The 24270-nt window shown below is 43.7% G+C and overlaps 2 protein-coding genes across 5 annotated transcripts in view; one reads left to right on the top strand and one right to left on the bottom strand.

The window, feature by feature from the left end:
- Positions 1-662: 662 nt before the first annotated feature.
- On the bottom strand, positions 663-1684 carry LOC101029875 (cTAGE family member 2-like). The gene is given in 2 exon segments (XM_010337914.2): positions 663-1171; positions 1174-1684. Coding segments are annotated over 2 exon segments (1020 nt in total).
- An 8348-nt stretch (positions 1685-10032) lies between these two features.
- The window catches only part of NEK5 (NIMA related kinase 5), an 88262-nt gene continuing 74024 nt past the window's right edge, over positions 10033-24270 (top strand). For 3 of the 4 annotated variants that reach the window (XM_039473319.2, XM_039473320.2, XM_010337909.3), the window contains exons 1-3: positions 10033-10131; positions 11595-11733; positions 20551-20647. In XM_039473319.2, the coding sequence (XP_039329253.1) occupies positions 11617-11733; positions 20551-20647 (214 nt within the window). In that variant the 5' untranslated portion in view covers positions 10033-10131; positions 11595-11616. Of the gene's footprint in view, positions 10132-11594; positions 11734-20550; positions 20648-24270 lie in introns of those variants that run through there. The other variant, XM_039473321.2, reaches the window with a different exon arrangement.

The following is a 24270-nucleotide window of genomic DNA, read 5'->3' on the forward strand; positions in this document are numbered from 1 at the left end:
ACTAATGACACATGAGGAGCCCATCCAGGGCCTAAAAAGATGAATTTTCAGTACTTACTTATTTGAGATGGTGTCTCACTCTGTTGCCCAGGCTGGAGTACAGTGGCACCATCTTGGCTCACTGCAACCTCCATCTCCCAGGCTCAACCGATTCTCCTGCCTCAGCCTCCTGAGTAGCTGGGACTAGAGGTGTGCAATTTTTGTATTTTTACTAGCGACAGGGTTTCACTATGTTGGCCAGGCTGTGCTTTTCACATACAAACTAACCAGTCCAGAGCTGATGCCCCCAGCTACCCACTTCATCAGCCTTCCACAGGACTTACGTGGTCTAGGCCCCTATTCCTCTGCCCTGATCACCCCAGGGCCAGGTACCAGACAACTAGGGACAGCCCCTATGCGCCCAGAGCCTGCTGAAATTACTATAATAGCTAACCTTAACCCAGTTCACCTTGCCTCATTCATTCCTTCCCATGGAAACCACAATAAAGGCTCTTGCCCATGTTTTCCCATCACTCCTGCCTTCTCAGTGACCGCAGTGCCTCGCCATGTGCTCCTGCATGGCATGGTACTTTCCCTTCTCTTGGGATCTGTGAGTCACAAACTGTCTTTTCAGTGGCAACAGACTCTTGACCTACCTACAATTTATTTAATTGAGCATAAAGTTACTTTCCCATTTGTCTACAACCACAGTAGACCTGGTGTCCTGGTGGAGGAAACATCGTCCTACAGTCCTGTTCCCACGGAGGTGACAGGAACCCAGTGTCAGAAGGAGCCCTGTGAGGATCCGGTAACCTACCACAGGTTGATTCTCCTCTTTTGTTGGTAATCTGATGATGCAGAGGATTCCCTGGGCCTCTTGAGCCTCTTCCTTTCCCCCCGGGAAGCAAAGGTGAGAGTCTGAGTGGATCCTCCAACAGAGTTGGAGGACAGAGAAAAGCTCTCGTTTCAGATGAAGGTCCACCCATTGGTGAGGGACCATATGTGGAATGTTCTCTGCCAAATGCCGTATTTGGAACATAAAGTGCATCAGGATCTTTTCCTAACAGTTTAAATTGTATTTCAGTTAATTTTTGCCTGCTGTGAGCATTGTCTTTCCCTAAATGATTGAGGTTTCCTTCAGCAGTCCGAGCTGCCAACCAATTACGATGTGCTTTTTTCTCATAGTCCACCGTTGATAGCAATGAATAGTTCTCTTGAATTCTTCTTTGAGATACTTGACTCGCTTTCTATAGGTCTCCAGCTTCTCGGTGGCATGGACAATCTTTCTGTCTACTTTAGAAAGTTTCTCTTCTTTCTCTAAGTGGCTATTTTCCTGTAGTGTTAATTTCCTATAGAGTCTCATTTCATTTTGATAGAATTGAGTAATTATTTTAAGTTTCTGTTGAAGCTTCTGATTCTCACTTTCTAAATGTGTGTTTTCTGACTGCAAAGATGCTTGTTGAGTCTGAAGATTTTTAATGCACCGTGTAAGCTCTTCCTTTGTTTTTTCAACTTCAGATAACTGAATATCAATTTGGTTTCTTCCTCCTTCCAAGAATTTTAAAGATGCATTTAACTTAGCAGCATGAATCCGTTTCTTCACAGCTCCTTTTGGAGGATGATCTAAGTAAGCACATTCTTCTGATTCGGTGTTCATTGCTAATTCCAAGTTCTCATCTTCCATTGCTAATTCCAAGTTCTCCATCTTCCATGAACTTGAGGATGAAATACTTGGTCTGGAAAAAGAGTTAAAAGAACAGAAATCAAAACATTCTGAACAAAATCAACTGATGGCAGATATTTCAAAAATGATAGTCTCTAGAAGATAAGTCAGAATCCCTCAAATCACAAGTAGCTGAAGCCAAAATCATCTTCAAGATATCTCAAATGAATGAAGAACGACTGAAGATAGCAATAAAAGGTGCCTTTTATTGGATATTCATCCAATGGATGAATGAATACATACATGAACGAAGCAGAAAAAATACTGAGGAATCTGAAAAGTTAGACAGATGGAAATGACATAGAAGGAACTTCAGAGATAGAGAATTTACCCTTGTGAACCCGGGACTCTGCCTGCCATTCGGGACCAATAGGTGTCCACTAAACACAACTTTCCAAGGACAGGAGTTTCGCAGCTTCCCCTCTTCCTTTTCCTGGCCAGAGCCTGTTGATTCAGACACTAAATAAATAGATGAGTGGGCAAACTGCATTCTCAGGGTTCAGTCTGTGCTCATGTTGTCCTAAAGCTCATGCTTCATGTGGAATGCAGTTGAGGTCACTGGGTTGAAGGTGAAAGCTTCTCCCTTCTTCTTGGACACTCCCTTTCCCCAAAGGGCAGTGTAAGAGTCTTCAATCCCTTCCCCCAAAATTCTAAGGAGATACATTAAATCCTAAACAAATAACTAAGGAGCTAAGTGAGGCAGTTTGCTTTTACCAATGGCATTTCGAAATTTACCAGGAGGGTTTTTAAAAAATGGTATTGGCACCAAAGAAATGGGAGGGGTGCTCCTGAAAGGGGCGATGCAGCAGCATGAACCTCTTGGAATGACTGTAATTATACTGTCTCTTGCTCTTTAAGCCAGTGACAACATGTGCTTAGTGAGCTCTTCCATGATGAGCAGACTCCTCATTCCTCTTTTTCTGGATTTGCAGCTGCATTGCAGGGACAGCTTAAAATAAGCCAAACCCAGGCCAGGCTGCAACTGATGTGGGACCCTCCAGGCCACAGAGCCTGGGGCAGTGCCACATAGAGTCTGCAGCCATTATGCTGCATGTCCTTCTGGGGGATGCTAATGACCAGAGGATCAGGACAGCCAGGAAATACAGCCTGCCCTCATCCACTCCCTCTTCTCCTGGAAGAGACGTCTGCAGGACAAACACCTGGAGCCTCTAGGAAAGAAATGCTGCTACACAAGCTCTAAAGGTGACAAATAAAATCACCACAGCCTGTTGTCACCAGGCAGGCCTGTGGTGATCAAGCAGCATGGCTGGGATTTGGGGTGCATTTGGGAGGACCCAGGCAGAAAGAATGGCAGAGGCTGCCAGCTTGCTGCACAGCTGCAAACATGCTAAGAGAGACAAGACAGGCAAAGCTGACATCTGTCAGGAACAATTAGCTGCCATCAAACCCTTAGCCTCTGCTCAGCCCTCTGCAGGGTGTGAATGTTTGCAGATGTCCTTCTGTTCTAACACCGTCTCTTCTTCACACACATTGAGCAAAAGGAAGCTGAGAGTACATGCTGCAAGAAGTAGTCACTTGATTCCTAAGGTCAGTTTAGCCCAGGAACAACAATAACCAGTTCCATGGTGCTGTGGGCCAACACGCAGAGTCGGATTGTGTAACTAGTCATATAACGCCTCATTTAATCCCTGAATAACTCCATTAGGTGGGTCATATTCAGTTCATTTCATGCATAGGGAAACTGATGCTTAGCGGGGCTCAGCGGCCTGTCACCAAGGTGGAGAAAGCCAGGCAAGTAGAGTCCAGCCAGGTGCGGCTGTCACACTGGAACGCCAGTGCTCTCCTGCTTCCCTTGCAAGTTCAGACTGACTGCAGCATCTCAAGCCAATCCCGGGAAACAGGAGGGGCAGCTCCCACCTGAGGTGTAGGGGGCTGGAAGGGACATTCCTCTTGGGGACCCAGAGCTGACTCCTGGGACTCCACACTTAGCCCACCTGCCACCATGGTAGGCAGGGGCAGGAGCTGTGAGTTCAGCCTCTGACTCTGCTATCTGGGCACTAACCACTCCCACCACCTCCCTGAGTGGCAGTGGTTAATTGCACTGCCTGAGAGCCGCCATAGAGCGCATTAGCTGAGAGACCGAGGCTCCTGAGTGTGGCCCATAGAGCAGCAGCCTCACGGCACCTGGGCCCCAGCCCACATCTACTGAGTCAGAATCTGCACCTCAACAGGACCCTGACTCCAGGGACGCATGTTAGAGTCCAGGACGCCCTTCCAAGGTCCACGCTTGAATTCCAGCTTCAAATCCTGGCTTGGCCATTTAGTGGCTGTGATTCCAGCTTGTTACTTCATGACTCTGTCAGGAATAGATTCAGGTTTTGTGGGCCTCCATCTTATACAGTCTGGAGTATTTTCCTTAAGAAAAGAAGGATATAAAATTACAAATACAAAATTAGGTACAAAAGTGATGTTTGGAATGTAAAGACTTCACGGCAAACCACAAATATCAAAGAGCTGACAAGTACTGAAAAACGCTAAACAATCCAGAAACCTAATTTCATGTTTTTATCAACCAGTACACTTCTGCAACACTTTTACCCTGTATTTTGGGGGTCCGATGGACTCTTCCTCTGGCTATGATTTTATAAAAGATAATTCAGCCTTTCCCCTAACAATACTGATAGAAATGTTTCACTCTGGAGAGCTGGAATGTGTAGAGTATGCCACTTCAAGCACAGACATACTCATTAGATAGAACGCTGCTATCGATTTCTGCCCTAAAAATACAACAGCTGCAGTGAATTGTATTTCTTGCAACTGCCATTGAAGAAGAAAACAATCCGTAATGTCCTTATAAGATATAGGCCACATTAAGTCCGTTCCTGACAAGAGAGGCCTTTGCTGATGAGAGTCGACTCTGCTAACAGTTTTACCTGTCAGATAATTGGGAGAATTCTCCACAGTAGCTTTGGACTCCATGTGCTACAGGTCTGGGGTTCCTCTGCTGTTCATGTTCCTCTACATAGACACAGAGGCACACCCCTGTCACCATGCCCCTGGGTGAGTCAGGAAGCGGACAGAGGGAGTCGTCCTGGGTCCTGGAAGCCATTCCTGTACAGGGAGCACTTGATACCCAGAAGTGGTAGCAAATCATCGGAATAGATCTCGCTCATTCAAACTAATTGTATCCTCAACTCAATGACCTTTTCACCTGAAAATCATTGACACTTGACACAAGGAACGTGCATGTGCTGGAGGGAACACTGGCAAGAGGAAACCTGTCTTAACCAATTACAAGTGAAATATTAATAACCCATTTTGCAAAACTTCCAAACACATGGCCACGAGAACACATGGCTGGGCCCCTTCTAGAGCCTCACAGAGGCCTGAGCATCACAGAAGCCTTGAGGGCGAAGCTTCAGTGAACGGCCCAGCGAGTGGCCTCTGCACTCTGGTTTCAGTTCTTTCTCCATGAAATGGCCGGAACGATCGTATTTTACATGTGGGCTGTGTGACAGCTGGGGAGAATGAGCATGTAAAGGGTTTCTATGCACTTATCATGATGCAAGGCACGTATTTAAGGTTCAAGAAGTGGTAGCCATCATCAATGCATTCTCCCCTTGTAGAAAATATCTTATTTATTTCAGTCTGCATGTTAGTTTAGAGAAAGGAGCCACATGGAGCCAGGCGCTGGCTTGGGTTTGGCCCTTCCAGCCATCCAAGCATGGACCCAGCCCAGCCCTCCTTCCTAGGTTTGCATCCCAGGAGGGCCTGGCTCCCTGGAGTGTCATTGGCCCAGAGCCCCTCAGGGTCACCTCAGGTCAGTTACCCAAGAAATCCTTACCTTTCATCTTTTCAATCATCCACCTAAAATGTATTTTACCTCAGTGATTTTTCTCTAAGAATCCTCTTTAAACACACTCTTTCCACTTTCAATTAAACCAGAAAGAATTCAATACCCTCCACCCCTTCCTCCCTTCCCTGCTTCCTCCCTTCCTCCCCTTCCTCCCTTCCTCCCTTCCTCCCCTTCCTCCATTCCTCCCTTCCTCCCTTCTTCCCTTTCTTCCTTCCACCCCTTCCTCCCTTCCTCTCTTTCTCCCTTCCTCCGCCCTCTGAGCATTCCCTTGCCTCATTATCCAGCCTCTTTCTCACTGCATCCTCAGGCTCTGGGAAGCTGAGTGACTCCCCTGAGGTGATCCAAACTCGGTTCTGTCCAGCTCACCAGTTTTTTTCATTCCCTTATGCAGAGGAGGAGAAGTAAGGCCCCCTAAAACTAACCTGTGGGCTAAAGCCCTAGTTCCCCACCTGCTGACCAGGCGGACATTGCCTAAAGAGCATTAATGTGACTTACAGATGCCAGCCCACCCACCTCCCAGCCGCACACTGCACCTGCCAACATCACTACTGGAACAAGTCCTAATGTGTATGCTAAATTCTACTGTTTGCTGAGAATGATGGCAAGGAAAACCTGGCTGCCAGGCCCCCCACCCCCCAGGTAGAAAACTGCTTGGGGCATTCTAAAGTAGCAAAACCATATAGGCATATCATACACCAGTTAAAACAATTCTTTTTTTTTTTTTTTTTTTTTTGAGACGGAGTTTCGCTCTTGTTACCCAGGCTGGAGTGCAATGGCGCGATCTCGGGTCACTGCAACCTCCGCCTCCTGGGTTCAGGCGATTCTCCTGCCTCAGCCTCCTGAGTAGCTGGGATGACAGGCACACGCCACCATGCCCAGCTAATTTTTTGTGTTTTTACTAGAGATGGGTTTCACCATGTTGACCAGGATGGTCTCGATCTCTTGACCTTGTGATCCGCCCGCCTCAGCCTTCCAAAGTGCTGGGATTACAGGCTTGAGCAACCACGCCCGGCCCAAAACAATCCTTTAAGCACGGGGTATGTGACTCTGCCCCTGTGGCTCCCTCGTGGAGAACGCTTTCTAGTTTGTGTGTATTCAGAGGTAAGCAGGCACCAGCTGCCTAACTAGTTTATTTTTGTTCCATGATAAAACACAGAACACCTGTTTGTTAATAATAATCACCTGTTCAGAGATAATAAATTCGTGGGTTAGCGTCTGCTCGAGGCCCTCAGTCTGGAATGCTCATAGCCTCCTGAGGCTCTCAGCTCGGAAGGCTGTTGGCTTCCCCCAATAGTCCCTCACTTTGCTGTTCTATCTGGGTGTCTGCTCCTTAATTCCTTCAGTGCCGCTGGGGTGGGGGTCCCTACAGCTGAGCTGGTCGGAACAGCACCATAGAGCTCCACAGGGCAACTGCTCCTTCCTCTAAGTGACTTGCCAGTGGACCAGTGACATCCAAGGTCTCCTCTTTCTCAACAAATGGCAGCAGGTTGGGGGGGACGTGATGCTGCCAGGTGAAGGGCAAGGTTTACTAAGCCTGAGTAAGGAACTGGGGGCAGCTGCGGACAAAGAGGAGTTTGCCCCAGAGAGGGTGCGCAGGGAAGGAAAGAGAGGGAGAGTGCAGAAGCAGGAATTCCAGAGGCAATCATATAATTCAAGAACAAAGATGGACAGGCACCCCTAGGTTCCTGAATCCCCCACTCTTCTGCCACCCTGCCCTGCTCACATATCCAGGTACCCTCACACACCTGAGCCGATCCAGTCAGCTGTTTTCTGGGAGATGCTGGGGAAACCCACCTGCTGCTGAGGACTGGTGCCCCCAGTGAGTCCTGCAGGTTAAAGACGGTGGTTTTCAGGGCTGGCAGAAGGGCTCTGCGCTAAAAGCAATTTTGCTACTTGCTAAGTATGTGTTGGGCAAACTACTTAATATCTCTGAGTTCACTTTCCTAAGCTGAAAACTCATTGATGGGGCTTAAACGAAATGATGAAAGTGCCTGCAGCAGCACCCGATAGATCCCATAGCATCACAGTCCTGGGTTGACCCCGGTCTCTGCCCCAGGGAGTTCCAAATTCTCATGCCCCAAACTGCAGACTCAGTGCCCTCCGAGAATGTCGCCCCTCTCCTTCCACCTCTAGAAGTTTGAGTAACTTCTTTCCTGTTTATTGAGAGATCCACCCCAGTGTCCGCTCATTCCCTCCTGTCCCTCTGGGAATTTCCTCCATCCATTTTTGCCTCCTTTTTCATACCTGTCTCCTGAGCTTCCAAATATTGATCTCTCTTCATCCTAAAAACATTTCTGTGCCTCATCCCTGCAGGCTCAAATGTGATCTTCCTTCTCTTTACCACCACACTTCTCAAAATAACAATTGGCATTTCTTGAATGTTTCTCTCGAAGGTCCTCTGTGAACTCCTAGTGCCAATTCCAGCCATGCCTTGGGGTCAGCACTTCCTCCTGCCGCCTCTGCACCTTCAGCTCCATCCTGGAACTTTCCTGACAGCCCCTCCGTCCTCATCTCAAGTCACCTGTAACATTTAATGTGACTGACACTTCCCTCTTAAAAAATCTTTCTCAATGTCTGGATATTTTGGAAATGTACATTGCAGCATAAAGGGGTGAAAAGACACGATGTCTGGGATTTACTTTAAATTACTTCAGCAAATGAGAAAAAGAAAAGGAGAAATAGAAGAAGCAAAAATGATACGCAAAATCTTGACCTTTATTTAATTCAAGATGTTCAGGGTGGGTATTTGGGGATTCACTCTTAGTCCCTGTATTTCTACATACAAAGCAATTGACATTTCCCATGATAATTTTAAAAATTATTTTTATTTAGTTAATTTTTGGAACAAGGTCTTGCTCTGTCATCCAGGCTGGAGTACAGTGGTGCAATCACAGCTCCCTGAAACCTTAACCTCTCGGGCTCAAACGATCCTCCCACCTCAGCCTCCTTGGTAGCTGGGATTACTGGCATGTGCCATCACGCCAAGCTAATTTTTCTATTTTTAGTAGAGATGGGATTTCACCATATTGGCCAGGCTAATCTTAAACTATTGACTTCCTGATCTGCAGCCTTGGCCTCCCAAAGTGCTGGGATTACAGGAGTGAGCCACTGTGTGGCCAGAATTTTATTTATATTTAATAATTATTGGTATTATGATCTATTTTCTTGTGATAAATTATATAGTACTAGTAATTTTAACAATTTAATCCAGAAAAGATAAAAATCTATGAGTGGGAAATATAAATTTCCATTTCTATACTTCTTTCAGCAGTATGACAGGATGATCAGTAAGACTTTCAAGCATGAAAAAGATAACTGGGATAAAATTCTATCAGGAAAGTAGAATGAAGGTATGATTTTATAAAGTATGTGTGAGAATTTGAGAGAAGAAATTTGGGTGTGGTCACTGACACATGAAATTAAACAAAAACAAGTAGGTATATGATCTCATATACCTACTGATATTTCGAGGGAGTTTCAGTGCCAAAGAAACTAACATTGGATGTTCCAACTTCTAAACAACTTTCCTGTTATGGGCTGTATTCCCCAGCCCCTTTCCGCCACTCCTAATCCACATATTGAAATCTAACACCAATAACTTATAATGAAACTGCATTCGGAAATAAGAACTTTAAAGATGCAATTAGATCAAAATGAGGCCTTTAGTTCAGCCTTAATCCAATTTGACTAGAGTGCTTTTATAAAAAGAAGAAATTTGGGAAAGCGGGGAGGGGGCGGATAGATGATTTTTAGAAGGAAGGAGAAAAAGCATTGATATAAACTTATGATTTTTGAGTTTTTTTGTGGGTTTGTGTGTGTGTGATGGACGATGGCGGGTACTATATCACCGTACTGTTCAGATTCCGCTGGATATATTTCACTTGCGTCACTATTTACAGTTGCTGGAAATTACATTTTTTTCAAGTACTTAAACATTTTAGACAGCTGCTTGATGTGCAAATCCAGAATGGGGCAAGGTGGGGTGGGGATGGGGCGTGGGTGCAGACGCTTGGGCAGCGCCAGTTTCGTTAGAGTCCCTTGGCAGCGGCCGCTGTGGCCCAGAAAGTGGGAAGCAGTTCCTGTCTCACGTCCACCTCTCGGCCATATGTGAGACCTGTACAAGAAACACTTCCTGTCTCAGTGTAGCTCATCTGCAAAGCTGGGAGACTACTGCCTTGCGGGGTTGGAAAGAAAAGAACGTCTGCGAAGCGGGAGCGCTACTGTCAAGTGCAAGGAATCTCGACCCAAGGCAACAGGACTGGGGGTGATTCTGTCGGGTCTCCAAACTCCCTGGCGCCTGACCCGCCTCGCGGTGGACGGTGTGGACGTGTACCCTGGCCATCCCAGCCCCACCCCGCCTCCGCCCCGCCCGCCCCGCCTCCGCCCCGCCCGCCCCGCCTCCGCCCCGCCCCGCCCCGCCTCCGCCCCGCCCCGCCCCGCCCCGCCCCGCCCCGCCTCCGCCCGCCCGCTCCGCCCCGCCTCCGCCCGCCTCCACCCTAGCACCGCCCGCGTTTCCTCGCGCGGCTTGGACACGGCTGTAGGGAGGCGCAGCGGCTTCTGGAACCCGGATCCTTTCCACGCGCCTGCCGGCCCCGCGGAGCCTGCGGAGCAGGTATGCTGCAGGGGCTAGACTTAGTTCTTGCCCGAAGCCGCCTCAGGGCTTCGGGAGCCGTGAGGAAAGGGAAGGAGTGTCCGTCCGGGGCGGTAGGGGCGTCCCAGAGGAGACCTAGCGTCCCGGGCGCGTCGGTCTCTATGGCAACGCCCCGCGCGCTGAGCTCGGTCCAGGTCAGCTTCCCGCTGCCGCCTCCGGGGGCGGCCCTAGGGGAGAGGGAATTTTCCTAGACTTGGGGGCTTCCACCCTGTGGTGCCACTTGGGCGGGAGGGTCGCGTGCCCTCAGTTCTCGGCTGGTCACCTCCGGCCCCAAGTCCGCATCCGTCTCTCTCAGAACCCGGTCCTCGGGTGTCTGCAGCCTCCCCTGGCTGTGGAGCTGGTTCCCAGTCCCCTGCAACCCAGTGGTACCCACTCCCTACCCTGACGTGAAATTATTCGAAAACAACCCCCTTGCTCACCTCATTAAAAACAACAGCGACAGCAAAACTGTATTATGCCCTAACTGTAGCATAAAGGGGAAATAGAAGGAAAGCAATAAGAAAGTACATATTTCCGTCTGAAATGCTTGGCACTGCTACCCTTGAGGAAATAGAGAAGTAGCCAGTAGTCGCGCCTGGACAGTCGCCGAAACCTGAGGGCAGCAAAGGCAGATTGTTGGGTCTCCGGGACCAGGAGCAGCATAGCCGGTGGAGGGCATGATTTTCCCAAATGGGGAACAATTCTTGGTAAACCTCCAAACCAAAGTGCAATCAAGCCTCACTTTAAGTTGCATTCCTAGAAAAAAAAAAAAAAAAGTCAGTGTTCATTAAAACTGTGCAAAAATACTTAGCATTTCCATGTAAAATGGAGTTTGGTTCTAGCTGCAGATAACAGATTTTTCCACACACATGAATTACAGGAAGACTCTCCAAGGTGGTAGGACCGTGGGGGTAATCCTTTATTGTGCGGGACTGTCTCTCGAATGGCAGAATCGTAGCATCTCAGGCCCCATCCACTTGGCAACCGCATGCCTCTGCATCTGGGGGAAACAGCCTCCCCACCCTCCTATTTCCAAAATTGCCCCTAGGGGGCAGTACGTTCCCACTAAGAAACGCTGGAATGTAAAAGTACACAGGTTTAAGGGCATACCGGGTATATAGTATCTTTCATTCTCAGAACAAACTTGCAAAACAGGTGTTGTTATTCCATTTTAGAAATTAGGAAAGTAAGATTTTGCCAGGTTAAGTTACTTACCCAAGAACACAGGGCACAAGTGTATCAAAGCTGAGCTATGACCCATGTCTGACCGAGAAACTGTCTTTCAGTTGTTACCTGAGGCCACAAGGTAAGTTATTTGTCTGTCTTGGCAAGGCTGGGAGGAAAGTTTTAGCAAAGTGAGTTCTTTTACACTTTAGTCATCAATTTTGTGACTTTGTTAGTCTTTATGAGACGTGTGTGATATATTCACATTACTGTAATTCCAGGAACCTCAGCCCATCCAAGACCATGGATAAGTACGATGTGATTAAGGCCATCGGAGAAGGTGCCTTCGGGAGAGCATACTTAGCTAAAGGGAAATCGGATAACAAGCATTGTGTCGTAAAAGAGATCAATTTTGAAAAGGTAAAGTTAAGAAGTTCAAATTTCTGTCAATTTTCTGTGGAATATTCAGCTGGCTTTTAATCCAATATAAAAAGGGAGTTTGTGTCTTTTTATAATTACAAATTTTAAGCCATAATTGATTTTTGTTAATTCAGCCTCCTAAGTCCATTGTCCAAACAGCAACCAATGATCTTATTTTTAAAAAGAGGCTCGACGCAGTGGCTCACCCTGTAATCCCAGCACTTTGGATGGCCAAGGTGGGAGGATTATGTGAAGCCAAGAGTTCGAGATAGCCTGGGCAACATAGCAAGACCCTGACCCTACCCCAAAATAATTTTATAAATGAAAATAGAAAATAAGATCATATCTCTGTGGCTTCTATGACCCTTCTTAGGGTGCCCTGCAAGGCCTTGTGAGATGCCACTCTCCTCTGTTGCCCTGACTTCTCTGGTGCACTTCCTCTCTCCTTATTCAGGTCCTCTACAAGGGATTTCTGCAAACATCCTAGCTAGGGTAGCCCCCTCAGCCACAGTCACACCTCATCACCTTATCACACTACCTTGGTTTTTTCTTTTTCTTTTCTTTCTTTCTTTCTTTCTTTCTTTCTTTCTTTCTTTTTTTTTTTTTAAGACAGACTCTCTGTCTGTCACCCAGGAGTACACTAGCATGATCTCTGCTCACTGCAACCTCCACCTCTGGGATTCAAGCAATTTTCCCACCTTTGCTTCCTGAGTCGCTAGGACTACAGGTGCATGCCACCATGCCTGGCTGATTTTTTGTATTTTTAATAGAGATTCACTATGTTGCTCAGGCTGGTCTTGAACTCCTGAGCTCAAGTGATCTGCCTGCCTTGGCCTCCCAAAGTGCTGGGATTAAAGGCATGAGCCACTGCTGCTGGCCTGGTTTATTTTCTTACTAGCATGTATAGTGCTCTGCAGTTACTTTGCTGTCTTAATTATTCACTTGTTGATTATTTGTCTTCCTCAGTATGCAGAACAGTTCCTGACACATATTAGGTGATAAACAAATTTATTGAGTGCACTGAATGAATAGAGGAAAATCACATGTAAATTTTTGTCTAACGATTTTGGAAAATAAATATAGCTAATTAAAAATTAATCATTTTTGCTAACTCCACCTTAGTCAGTGTTTATGTCATCCTCATTAGTGATATGTTCATTTCAAATATTGTTATATAACAAATAAATTGTTTTTAGAATTAATTTTAAGGCAAGTCTTGTTGGTCAGATTCTAGAGAATTTATAAATGAGAGTAGCATAAAAAGTTCCATACAGAGTGTGTGCAAAATGGACTACCCAAGTTACACCATGTGAATATACTTAATGCCATTGAGTTGTGCACTTAAAAATGGTTAAAATGATATAAATTTTATTTTATGACAAAAAAAATTGTAAGAAATCCTACCCAAACTTAAAGCTCATGGGTAGATGACTGGCTTCCAGGGATAATGATTTATTTCCCAAAATAGGTCTAATTATTTTATTTTATTTTTTTGAGATGGAGTGTTGCTCTGTGGCAGGCTTGAGTTCAGTGGCACAATCCTGGCGGCTGACTGCAATCTCTGCCTCCCCAGTCCAAGCGATTCTTCTGCCTCAGCCTCCTGAGTAGCTGGAACTATAGGTGCGCTCCACCACATCGGCTAATTTTTGTATTTTTAGTAGAGATGTGGTTTCATCATGTTGGCCAGATGGTCTTGATTTCTTGACCTCGTGATCTGCCTGCCTTGGCCTCCCAAAGTGCTAGGATTACAGGCGTGAGCCACTGTGCCCAGCCCATCTTTTTGTGAATCCATGGCATGTTCGTAATAATGTCCTCTTATTCTAGTGGCTCACCTTAGCTTCCTTCCCTGACATTATTCTGCTCACTCTCTTTTGTTTACCTGACTGCTCTTCCTTAGGCTTATCTTTCTCTTCAACCTCTGTATGTCTCCAACCATGTGTGCTTTCCTGACCTTCTCTTTCTGTAGTCACCTAAACTGCCCCACTTCAGTGTTTACCACTAAGCAGATCACTCCCAAGTCTCTGTCTCTACCCCTGACATCTTTCAGTGCCCTAGTGCTGCATTTCTTCTGCCAGCTAGATAATTTTAGGTAATGTCTGTGTTCGTAATCTATTGCTGTGTAGCATATTACTCCAAACTTAGTGGCTTAAAGAATAAACATCTGTTGGCCGGGTGCGGTGGCTCAAGCCTGTAATCCCAGCACTTTGGGAGGCCGAGGCGGGTGGATCACAAGGTCAAGAGATTGAGACCATCCTGGTCAACATGGTGAAACCCTGTCTCTACTAAAAATACAAAAAATAAGCTGGGCCTGGTGGCGTGTGCCTGTAATCCCAGCTACTCAGGAGGCTGAGGCAGGAGAATTGCTTGAACCCAGGAGGCGGAGGTTGCGGTGAGCCGAGATCGCGCCATTGCACTCCAGCCTGGGTAACAAGAGCGAAACTCCGTCTCAAAAAAAAAAAAAAAAAAGAATAAACATTTGTTACCTCGGAGATCCTGTGCATCAAGAATTTAGGATGACAATCACTGAGACCACCTTGGAGGCTAGGTATCACATTTGTACCCCGAAACAAGTATTACTAGCAATTCTTCGTTGTAAGCAGACACACTTCACCACCTACGTGCTGCGCTGTGATAAGTTCAATCATGTGTTTATGGTAGCCAGGCTCAAAACCTTGGGGTCATATGTGAGCTTATTCCCTCTCCACATTCAGTCATTTGCTGAATGCTGTTGACTCTTTCTCTTCCTGGAAGTTGCTTCAGTCCTTTTGTCGATGCCTTGGGTCACTTGGATCCTTCAGTCACTTTCTCATGGCTCCAGCCCAATTTTGACAATGCCCCAGCCATGCACCTAAACCAGGTGTCCCCAAACTTTTTACACAGGGGGCCAGTTCACTGTCCCTCAGACCGTTGGAGGCACGCCACATACTGTGCTCCTCTCACTGACCACCAATGAAAGAGGTGCCCCTTCCTGAAGTGTGGCTGGGGGCCGGATAAATGGCCTCAGGGGGCCACATGCGGCCCATGGGCCGTAGTTTGGGGACGCCTGCCCTAAACCTTCACTGGGACAGACGTTGTAGAGGAAGAGTTGCCTAGGTTTGACTACATAAATTAGAAAATGTTTGTATGTCAAAACAAACACTATAAATAAGTTAAAAGAAAACTGAAAAGGTGCCCAAGTATTGACTTAATGGTGTTAGCCTTTTAGTAAATCAATAAAAAGATAAAATCCGTATATGAAGTCATCATGCAAAAATTTGAAACTCATTAGAAAACTAAGAAATTAGGAGTTTAGGCCGGGCGTGGTGGCTCACGCCTGTAATCCCAGCACTTTGGGAGGCCAAGGCGAGTGGATCATGAGGTCAAGAGATTGAGACCATCCTGGTCAACATGGTGAAACCCCGTCTCTACTGAAAATACAAAACATTAGCTGGGCATGGTGGCACGTGCCTGTAATCCCAGCTACTCAGGAGGCTGAGGCAGGAGAATTGCCTGAACCCAGGAGGTGGAGGTTGCAGTGAGCTGAGATCACGCCATTGCACTCCAGGGTAACAAGAGTGAAACGCCATCTCAAAAAAAAAAAAAAGAAATTAGGAGTTTATTCAAAGGAAAACCCTATTAACAGTTAGAAAACAAATGTCCAACAGTAGGTAATTTGTTAAGTAATTTATAAAAAACTCAGTGGCTGTTAGCAGTCATGTTGTAGGTGAAGCTGACATGGGAAAATTTCAATGTCTGCAGTGTTTGAGAAAATAGTAAGTATAGGGCAATAGACTCTTTGTAAAAATATATATATTCTCCATGTATATGTATACCTACAAATATGTTCATATAGGTACAAAGAAAAAAGATACACTAGATTGTTATTATTGAGAAAGAAAGTGGCGTTTACCTTGTACGTTTTTTTGAGACAGTTTCATTCTGTGGCTCAGGCAGCAGTGCAGTGGCATCATCATAGCTCACTGTAACCTTGAACAAGCCATCCTCCTGCCTCAGCCTCCTAAGTAGATAGAACTTCAGGCATGCGCCACCACACCCGGCTAATTTTTAATTTTTTTTAGAGACAGGATCTTGCTATGTTGCCCAGGCTGGCCTCAAGTGATCCTCCTGCTTTGGCCTCCCAAAGTGCTGGGATTACAGTTATGAGCCACTGTGCCTGGCCTGCCTTGTGCTTTTGTATTGTTTCGTTCTTCAGAGAAGTTTGAGATCCTCTCTGATTTGCTCCAAAATTACAGCTCCCATTACATACCCTACTTTTTTTTCCACACTCCAGCCTCTGCATTTGCTTACAGGGCTGCTTCTCCCAGGGTCCCTTCCTGTGGATCTCCCAGCATCAAGATCCCACTTGTTCAAGGCTGAGCTTCACCATATCTCAAGAATCCTCCCACTCTAAAGAATTCCTCCTTCTCTGTAAACCTGCCTAATTTTTATTGGAACCTCTGTTAGAGTCCTGACTGCTTTCTTTCTGGACATGCTTTGTCTGTTTATTTTATGCCTTTTCCTCGTTATTTAGCTGGAACGTGTTCTGTGAGGGCAGAGTCCATGTGCGTTGTGCTGGTATCCCACACAGCACCTCGTACTAATGCTTGGTGCAGTAGATATTCAGTAAATTCTTATTGGATAGATGATTCACTGGACAGATGCTTTCAGGCTCTCTTGCTCTATTGTGAAGCTGGTATATGCTTAGGAATTATAAACCCATTTTAATTCTATGTAAAGAGAAAATATTTGAGAGGTGACTCTCCATCAAAATACACATTACTTCATTTCATAGCATCTCTCCTGTTCTTTAGTATAATAAAAAATTGACTATATTTTTCTAATAGAGCACCAATTTTTAAAATAACTTTCCTCATTAACTACTCTTGTCACCATGCCATAAATAAGTAGAATCTTATATCAGCCCCCATTATTCTTGTTTTTCCATATCTTTGTTATCAAATTTGCCAATAACATGTGTCACAACAGTAACATTTATTACTTCTTTCTTCCTATATACTCTCATGAAGTTTTTCATTACTTCTTATCTAAATAAATGTATATTTCTTTTCTCTAATGCCTCCCTACTTTCTACACTAGACCCAATAACTAAATTGCTTATTTTCTTACATGTACCAAAAAGATAATATTTTCTCTCATCATCCTACCATTATCAAGCATGTTCTTTTCCTTCTGGGCTCAAATCAAAGTGTTTTATCTTTCCTTGATTATGAAAATAAAAATGTTCATTGTAGAAATTTTGAAAACAACCAAAGGCCAGAGAAAAATAAAAATAGTGTATAACCTCTTTCTTAATCACTATGGACATTTTCCTGAATTTCTCTGTAGACTATTTATTATGTATAGTATACTTTATAAGTTATTAGAATGATTGATATCATGGTGGATATACTCTTTTTTTTTTGAGATGGAGTTTTCTCTGTCACACAGGCCAGAGTGCACTGATGTGATCTCAGCCCACTGCAACCTCTGCCTCTCAGATTCAAATGATTCTCCTGCCTCAGCCTCCAGAGTAGGACTACAAGTGTGCACCACCATGACTGGCTAATTTTTGTATTTTACTAGAGACAGGGTTTCAATATGTTGGCCAGGCTGGTCTTAAACTCCTGACCTCGTGATCCTCATGCCTTGGCCTCCCAAAGCACTGAGATTATAGGTGTGAGCCACCACACCCTGCCCAGATAAACTTTTTTCCAATAGTATTTTACATTAGCAATATATTGTGAACATTTCCTCATGTCATTCAATGTTTTTATGTAACAAAATGTTGTCATATAATGATATTAAATGTTCACACTAATGATAAAGGGACCACTTTCCAGGGTATCCATTATATGTCACACCATCCTGGGTGTTTCATATATATCAACTCAGTGTAATCCTCACAACAACCCTAAAACGTAGCTCTCATTACTCTCACTATCCAGGTGAAAGGGCCAAGGCTAAAGAGGTTAAGCAGTTAGCTCCAGGATGCACAGTCATCGGCAGATCCATCTAAGTCTTTCTCTGCTCTTTCTACACTAACACATTACCTCCCTTGATTTTTAATGACTGCATAGTATGGTAGCAGGTTAAAACTACCGTAATTTAGCTGGGCATGCAAGTGCCCATAGTCCCAGCTATTCCAGAAGAAGAGTGGGGAGGATCCCTTGACCCCAGCAGTTCAAATGCAGCTTAGACAACATAACAGAACTCTGTCTTTAAAAAAAAAAAAAGTCGGCCGGGCGCGGTGGCTCAAGCCTGTAATCCCAGCACTTTGGGAGGCCGAGGCGGGTGGATCACGAGGTCGAGAGATCGAGACCATCCTGGTCAACATGGTGAAACCCCGTCTCTACTAAAAATACAAAACATTAGCTGGGCATGGTGGCACGTGCCTGTAATCCCAGCTACTCAGGAGGCTGAGGCAGGAGAATTGCCTGAACCCAGGAGGCAGAGGTTGCGGTGAGCCAAGATCGCGCCATTGCACTCCAGCCTGGGTAACAAGGACGAAACTCCGTCTCAAAAAAAAAAAAAAAATAAAGTCAGCAAAACAATCCCTGTAATTTATTTAACTCTTTTTCTATTTTCAGATAATTATATTGTTGATTGTTTTTCTTGGCTATGATTCAGTAACATTTAATATGTAAAGTCTGATTCATTTTTATTAAACAATGCTATGTATATATACTCACCTATGTATGCATGAAATAAAAAGCTCTAACTATTAACAACAGTTGTCCCTAGGGAATATAGTATTAGGTTGACGCAAAAGTAATTGCATTTTGCCATTCAGAGTGAGGTTACCACCTGTGGACTTTCATCTATGGGCTAGATGAGAAAGAAGGAAGGAAGTTTCACTTTTACCTTATTCACTTCTATTTGACTTAAAACAAGTATACATTATTAAGGTAACTTAAAAATTAGCAATAAAACACTGTAACAAAGGCTTTTGTATGAGAACGCTTCTGTACACTTTTTATTATCTTCTTTGAATAAGTTTCTAGAAGAATTAGTAAGTCAAAAATAGAAAAATTTCACTCATACCTGTAATCCCAGCACTTGGGGAGGTTGAGGCAGCTGGATCACTTGAGACCAGGAGTTCAAAACCAGGCTGGGCAACATGGTGAGACCCCTCTCTACTAAAAATACAAAAAATTAGCTGGGTATAGCGGTGCTTGCCTGTGGTCCCACCTACTCAGGAGAGTGAAGTGGGAGGATCACTTGAGCTCAATGGGCAGAGGTAGTGAGCTAAGATTGTGCCTGAGCACACTGGGTGATAGAGCAAGACCTTGTCTTAGAAAAAGGAACATTTCTTCAGCAGGATACAGACCCCCCCCCCCAAAAAATGAACATTTTAAAGGTTTGTATTATGTATTGTAAAATTGCTTTCCCAGAAAGATTTTGTCAGTTTGTGTAGTTTTACCAGAAATAATTGAGTGTCCATTTTGCTACTTTCTGGCCAATAGTGGCTATTGACATTCTTCTCATCTTTGCCAATTTCATACATGAAATATTATATTACATTTTGTTTCAGTTTTTATTCCCCCCCCCTTTTTTTTGAGATGCTGGAGTGCAGTGGCATGATTTTGGCTTACTGCAGCTTCCACCTCCCAGGTTCAAGAGATTCTGATTCTCCTGCCTCAGCCTCCTGAGTAGCTGGGACCACAGGTGTGTGCCACCATGCCTGGCTACTTTTTTGTATTTTTAGTAGAGATGGGGTTTTGCCATGTTGGCCAGGCTGGTCTTGAACTCCTGGCCTCAAGTGATCTGCATGCCTCATTTGGCTTCCCTAAGTGTTGGTATTACAGGCATGAGCCACCATATCTAGCCATATTTTGCATTTTAATTTTGTTTATAATATTATTTTGAATAAATAATAGGAATTTTTTAAGTTGCTAAATCTATCCAGCTGGTAGGAGTAATTTCACCTGTTTTGTTTTGAAACGGCTATGTACTGACTATACAATTTAAATTGGGGCAGGAAACATTGAAGCTTAGAGAGGTTAAGGAACTTACTGAAGGATCCTTCAGCTGGGATGCAGTGAAGCTAGAATTGAGAATATTAATTTAAAAAAATTCTTAAGTCTAAATGAGAATGTAAAATTTGGCCAATGTTGAAGACCTCTAGTGGGTGGAGGTCCCATGGACACTAGAAAGGCAGGGCAGTCAGGGGCTGGAAGTCAGGGTAGAAATGACAAGTCAGCAAAGCATAAAGAGTGAGAAAGAAAAAGTAGAAATGAGGCGTGACCACACACTCCTTGAAAAGTATTGTCTGTAGATGAGAGGTAGAACAAGAAAGAACAGCTAAATACATCTAAAGTGAAGCCACACAAGACAATTTCTATTTGAAATTGAGAAATGTAGTCATCTTAATACAAAATTTTACTGGCCCGATTTCTGTATAAAAACAGGCATATGATATATAAAAATCTGGCATATGACACATTTTCTTTTTTTAGATTTCATTTGTTTCTTCTCAGCAGTGCTTACTCCTGGAATGTTGCATTTTTATAAAGAATTCCTTTGCTCCTGAAAGATAAATATTAAAACACCTTTCCTCCATATGGCTAGATAATGAACACAGTACCACCAGTCCAACTTTTAATATAGCAAAACTTCACTGGAAGTTTTTATTTTCTTGATGATGATTGTTGACGAACCATTGATTAGACACAGGGTATTCTGTTAATTCTAGAAATGTTTCCTGCCATTGAAAGATCATTTTCAAAGTGACATTAAAAAGCCAGTGACATTCTAGAGAATTTTAGATGGAAATGAGCAGAAAGCATGTTCTTTAAACCAGGTTACCTCTACAGACTACTGTCTCTTAATGTAATTTAGATGCCCATACAAGAAAAAGAAGCTTCAAAGAAAGAAGTCATTCTTCTGGCAAAGATGAAACATCCCAACATTGTAGCCTTCTTCAATTCATTTCAAGGTTTGATTTTTCTAATATTCTTTAAGTATTTTTATAAAGCATAGGCACGTGGACATATGTAAAAAGAATTGTTCCGTGCTCGCTTCGGCAGCACATATACTAAAATTGGAAAGAATTGTTCCTAAGGACTATGTATAAATTAATTTTTGGAAATGTGTCATTTCCCCATTTACTCAATTTGCAGTTTGAGATATCCTCCTTATTTCCTCTCAAGTTTTTATAGACAGCTTTCTTATGTTTTCTTGTTTTTCCACCTATCCTTAATTCTCACTCTCTTAAGTTAATGACAGTTTATTAGCTTAATGTTAATGACAGTTTATTAGCTTAATGTTAATTATTATTAATTAATTATTAATCATTAATTGTTTATTATTATATAATATATAATTATATTTTATATTATATTATACTATAATTATATAATTATATAATAATTATTATTAATTATTAATTAATATTAATGTTAATTAATTATTAGCTTAATGACAGTTTATTAGCTTCTTTGCTATAGTAACAACCCCCAAATGTAACTGACTAACAATAATACACACCTGTTTCTCATTTATACTACATACTAGCTATGGTGGGCAGGGGTCTGGAGTCTGGGGTCTAGGCTGAAGGAGCAGCTCAGATAGGGAGTTAGTTGTTCTCATAAGCAAGAGAAGAGAGGAAGACACAGAGCCCACCACACTATGGCTCTCAAAACCCTGCTGGTGTGTGTGTGTGTGTGTGTGTGTGTGTGTGCGTGTGTGTGTGTGCGCATGCATGCATGCGTGTGTGTGTTGAGGGTACTCTGCTTACATGAAATCCTGCATATCCTTAGGCAACAGATGGGGCTGTGTAATCCACTTACAGAGAGCTAGCAAACAGCCACACACCATAGCTTGGTACACTGCCTCATAGAGGGGGAGAACTTTAGGGAAGGCATTCTCTTCCTCTGTGCACCTGAATACAGTTCACCTCCACCATCACTCTAGTCCAAGGTAAAAAATAAATAACATATGAAGGAGCATTGGTCAGACAGCATTCCTTCACTGAACTGATACTTACTGTGTGCTTACTATATGCCAGACATTGTTCTAGGTGTCAGGAATACAGCAGTGGACAAAGCAGATGAAAATCCCTGTTTTCATGAAGTTTATATTCTACTGGGAAGAGATAGACAATAAAAAAATAGACAGTATGTCAGGTATGTCTTAAGATGTGACAGGGCTGTATGTGCTGCCAGTTTTATGAGGGGTCATTCCCCAGCCCAGCCCCCAGCACGGGGCTGTTTTAAGAGCGGTAAGTAGTTCATGGAGCAGAAGTGTTAACCTTAGTATCTTCGAGCATCATCAGTGGGGTAAAAGTTAGTAAATAAATAAATACAGCCACTGTGTCTCAAGCTTGTACACTGTGCAGGGCACTGTGTTCCTTACTGATTAAAACCACTGCATTCAAAGTAGTTTTGTGTGTATGACCCTTCTTTGGCTTCTGGGTATTTAAAAGAGCTCTTGGGAGGGACTCTTCTGAGGTCTTCCTGGGAACAGAGCAGTACACATGGTCTGGAATTGGGTTACATGGAATAACTTTCAAGGAGAGCCACTCAATAAAGTGCCTGCATTCCTATCCATTGATTGCGGATAATGCTATAAGATGATCTTTCTCGTCTTTATTTTTATTTATTTTTTTCTGAGTCAGAATTTCGCTCTCTGTTTCCCAGGCTGGAGTGCAGTGGTATGATCTTGGCTCACTGCAACCTCCACCTCCTCGGTTCAAGAGATTCTCCTATCTCAGCCTCCCAATTAGCTGGGATTATAGGTGCCTACCACTGCGCCTGGCTAGTAGAGATGGGGTTTCACCATGTTGGCCAGGCTGGTCTTGAACTCCTGACCTCAGGTGATCAACCCACCTCGGCATCCTAAAGTGCTGGGATCACAGACGTGAGTCACTGCGCCTGGCCTTCTTTACTCTTTTTTTTTTTAGGTTATTACTATGACTCTCTGGCTAACTCCTCATCTTCAAGCCTTTTCTGAACCCACAATTCGAATTACAGCTCCCTTTGCTTCTCTTCCACAGCAGTTGTACTTATGTATGTCTATTTATATAATTTTGAATTTGTTTCATAGTTGTCTCCCTTTACATAGTAAACTTAATGAATTTGGGGACTCCATCTGTTTTACTCACCACTTGATACTTGGCATCTAGCACACACTGGCTGCTCAATACATATCTACTGAATGAGTGAATGGACTGGACCACTTTTAAAGACTGGAGTATTTCCTTATACCATGTGAGATCGATTTTTGAGGACAGTTTGCTACTGGAAGTTTTTGCAAAACTAAGATCATTTTTACAGTATAAATAACCTCTGCTATGTTTGTTGATACTACAAGTTTACATTTTCTTATGACTCTTTTTGTTTAAGTAGAGCACTTCTGTGCTTAGGAAATCTAGAGCTATTGTGATGCCTTTGAGTTTGCTTGGCAGATTGCTGGGACTTGAACCACTGAGTTTATCTGAAAGCTTCAGGAGCCTTGTAGCCTCTGTCTTTTAGAAACTATAGGTAAAGGCTTGTTTACCCGCAAATGGCTTCTCTCTCTCTGATCATAACAATTATGGCACTAATGTTTGTCTATAGAAAATAGGATATTTTTATTGGTTTGAAGACACATAAGAAAAATAATGAGAATGTAGTGGTATTTTCCTAAGACTAAATTAATTCCATTTAAATTTCATCAATAAACATTGATTAAGTGTCTGTTATATGCCAGGCATGTTCTAGGTCTTAGAATATGTCAGCAAACAAAATACAGGCAAAAATCCCCACACTGTTGTGTTTGTTTTCTATTACTACATAGCAAATGAACACAAATATAGTGGCTTAAAAACAACACCTATTTATTATCTCTTGATTTCTGTAGGTCAGAAGCCTGAGGTTGGCATAGCTGGAGTCTCCGCCCAGAGTCTCACCTAGTTGAAATCAAGGTGTCAGCTGGGACTATTACCTGTGGCTCATGGTCCTCTTCCAGGCTCATCTAGGTTGTTACAGATTTCATTTACTTGCAGTTGAGGTAATTGGATCATGGCTCACTGCAGCCTTGAACTCCCGCTCAAGTGATCCTCTGGCTGTGGCCTCCCAAAGTGCTGGAAGCACTGAGCCTGGCCAGAAAGAGCTTTTTCACGTTTGTTTAATCACAGAGTTTTATTTTATATTACTCTTGCACACACATAAAAAAGAAAATATAAGCAAACAAAATTGGTTAAGGTATTCCAAAAATTATGCAGGCAGTGATTTCCAAATAAAAAGAAAATATAAGCAAACAAAGTTGGTTAAGGTATTCCAGAAATTATGCAGACCCATCTAGCCTGCTCCATAGCAATCGATTGGAAGATGCCAATGTTTGTAAGAAACAATCTTGATTTTTTGTTTGTTCGTTTTGAGATAGGGTCTACTCTGTTGCTTAGGCTGGAGTGCAGTGGTGTGATTACAGCTCACTGCAGCCTTGAACTTCTGGGCTTAAGTGATCTCCCACCTCATTTTCCTGAGTGCTATGACTACAGACATGCACCACCACACCTGGCTAATTTTAGTAGTTTTTTTCTTTATAGAGCCAGGGTTTCACCATGTTCCCCAGGCTCAT

This window comes from Saimiri boliviensis, chromosome 16 (assembly GCF_048565385.1).
Source record: "Saimiri boliviensis isolate mSaiBol1 chromosome 16, mSaiBol1.pri, whole genome shotgun sequence".
In the NCBI taxonomy this organism is placed as follows: Eukaryota; Metazoa; Chordata; class Mammalia; order Primates; family Cebidae; genus Saimiri; species Saimiri boliviensis.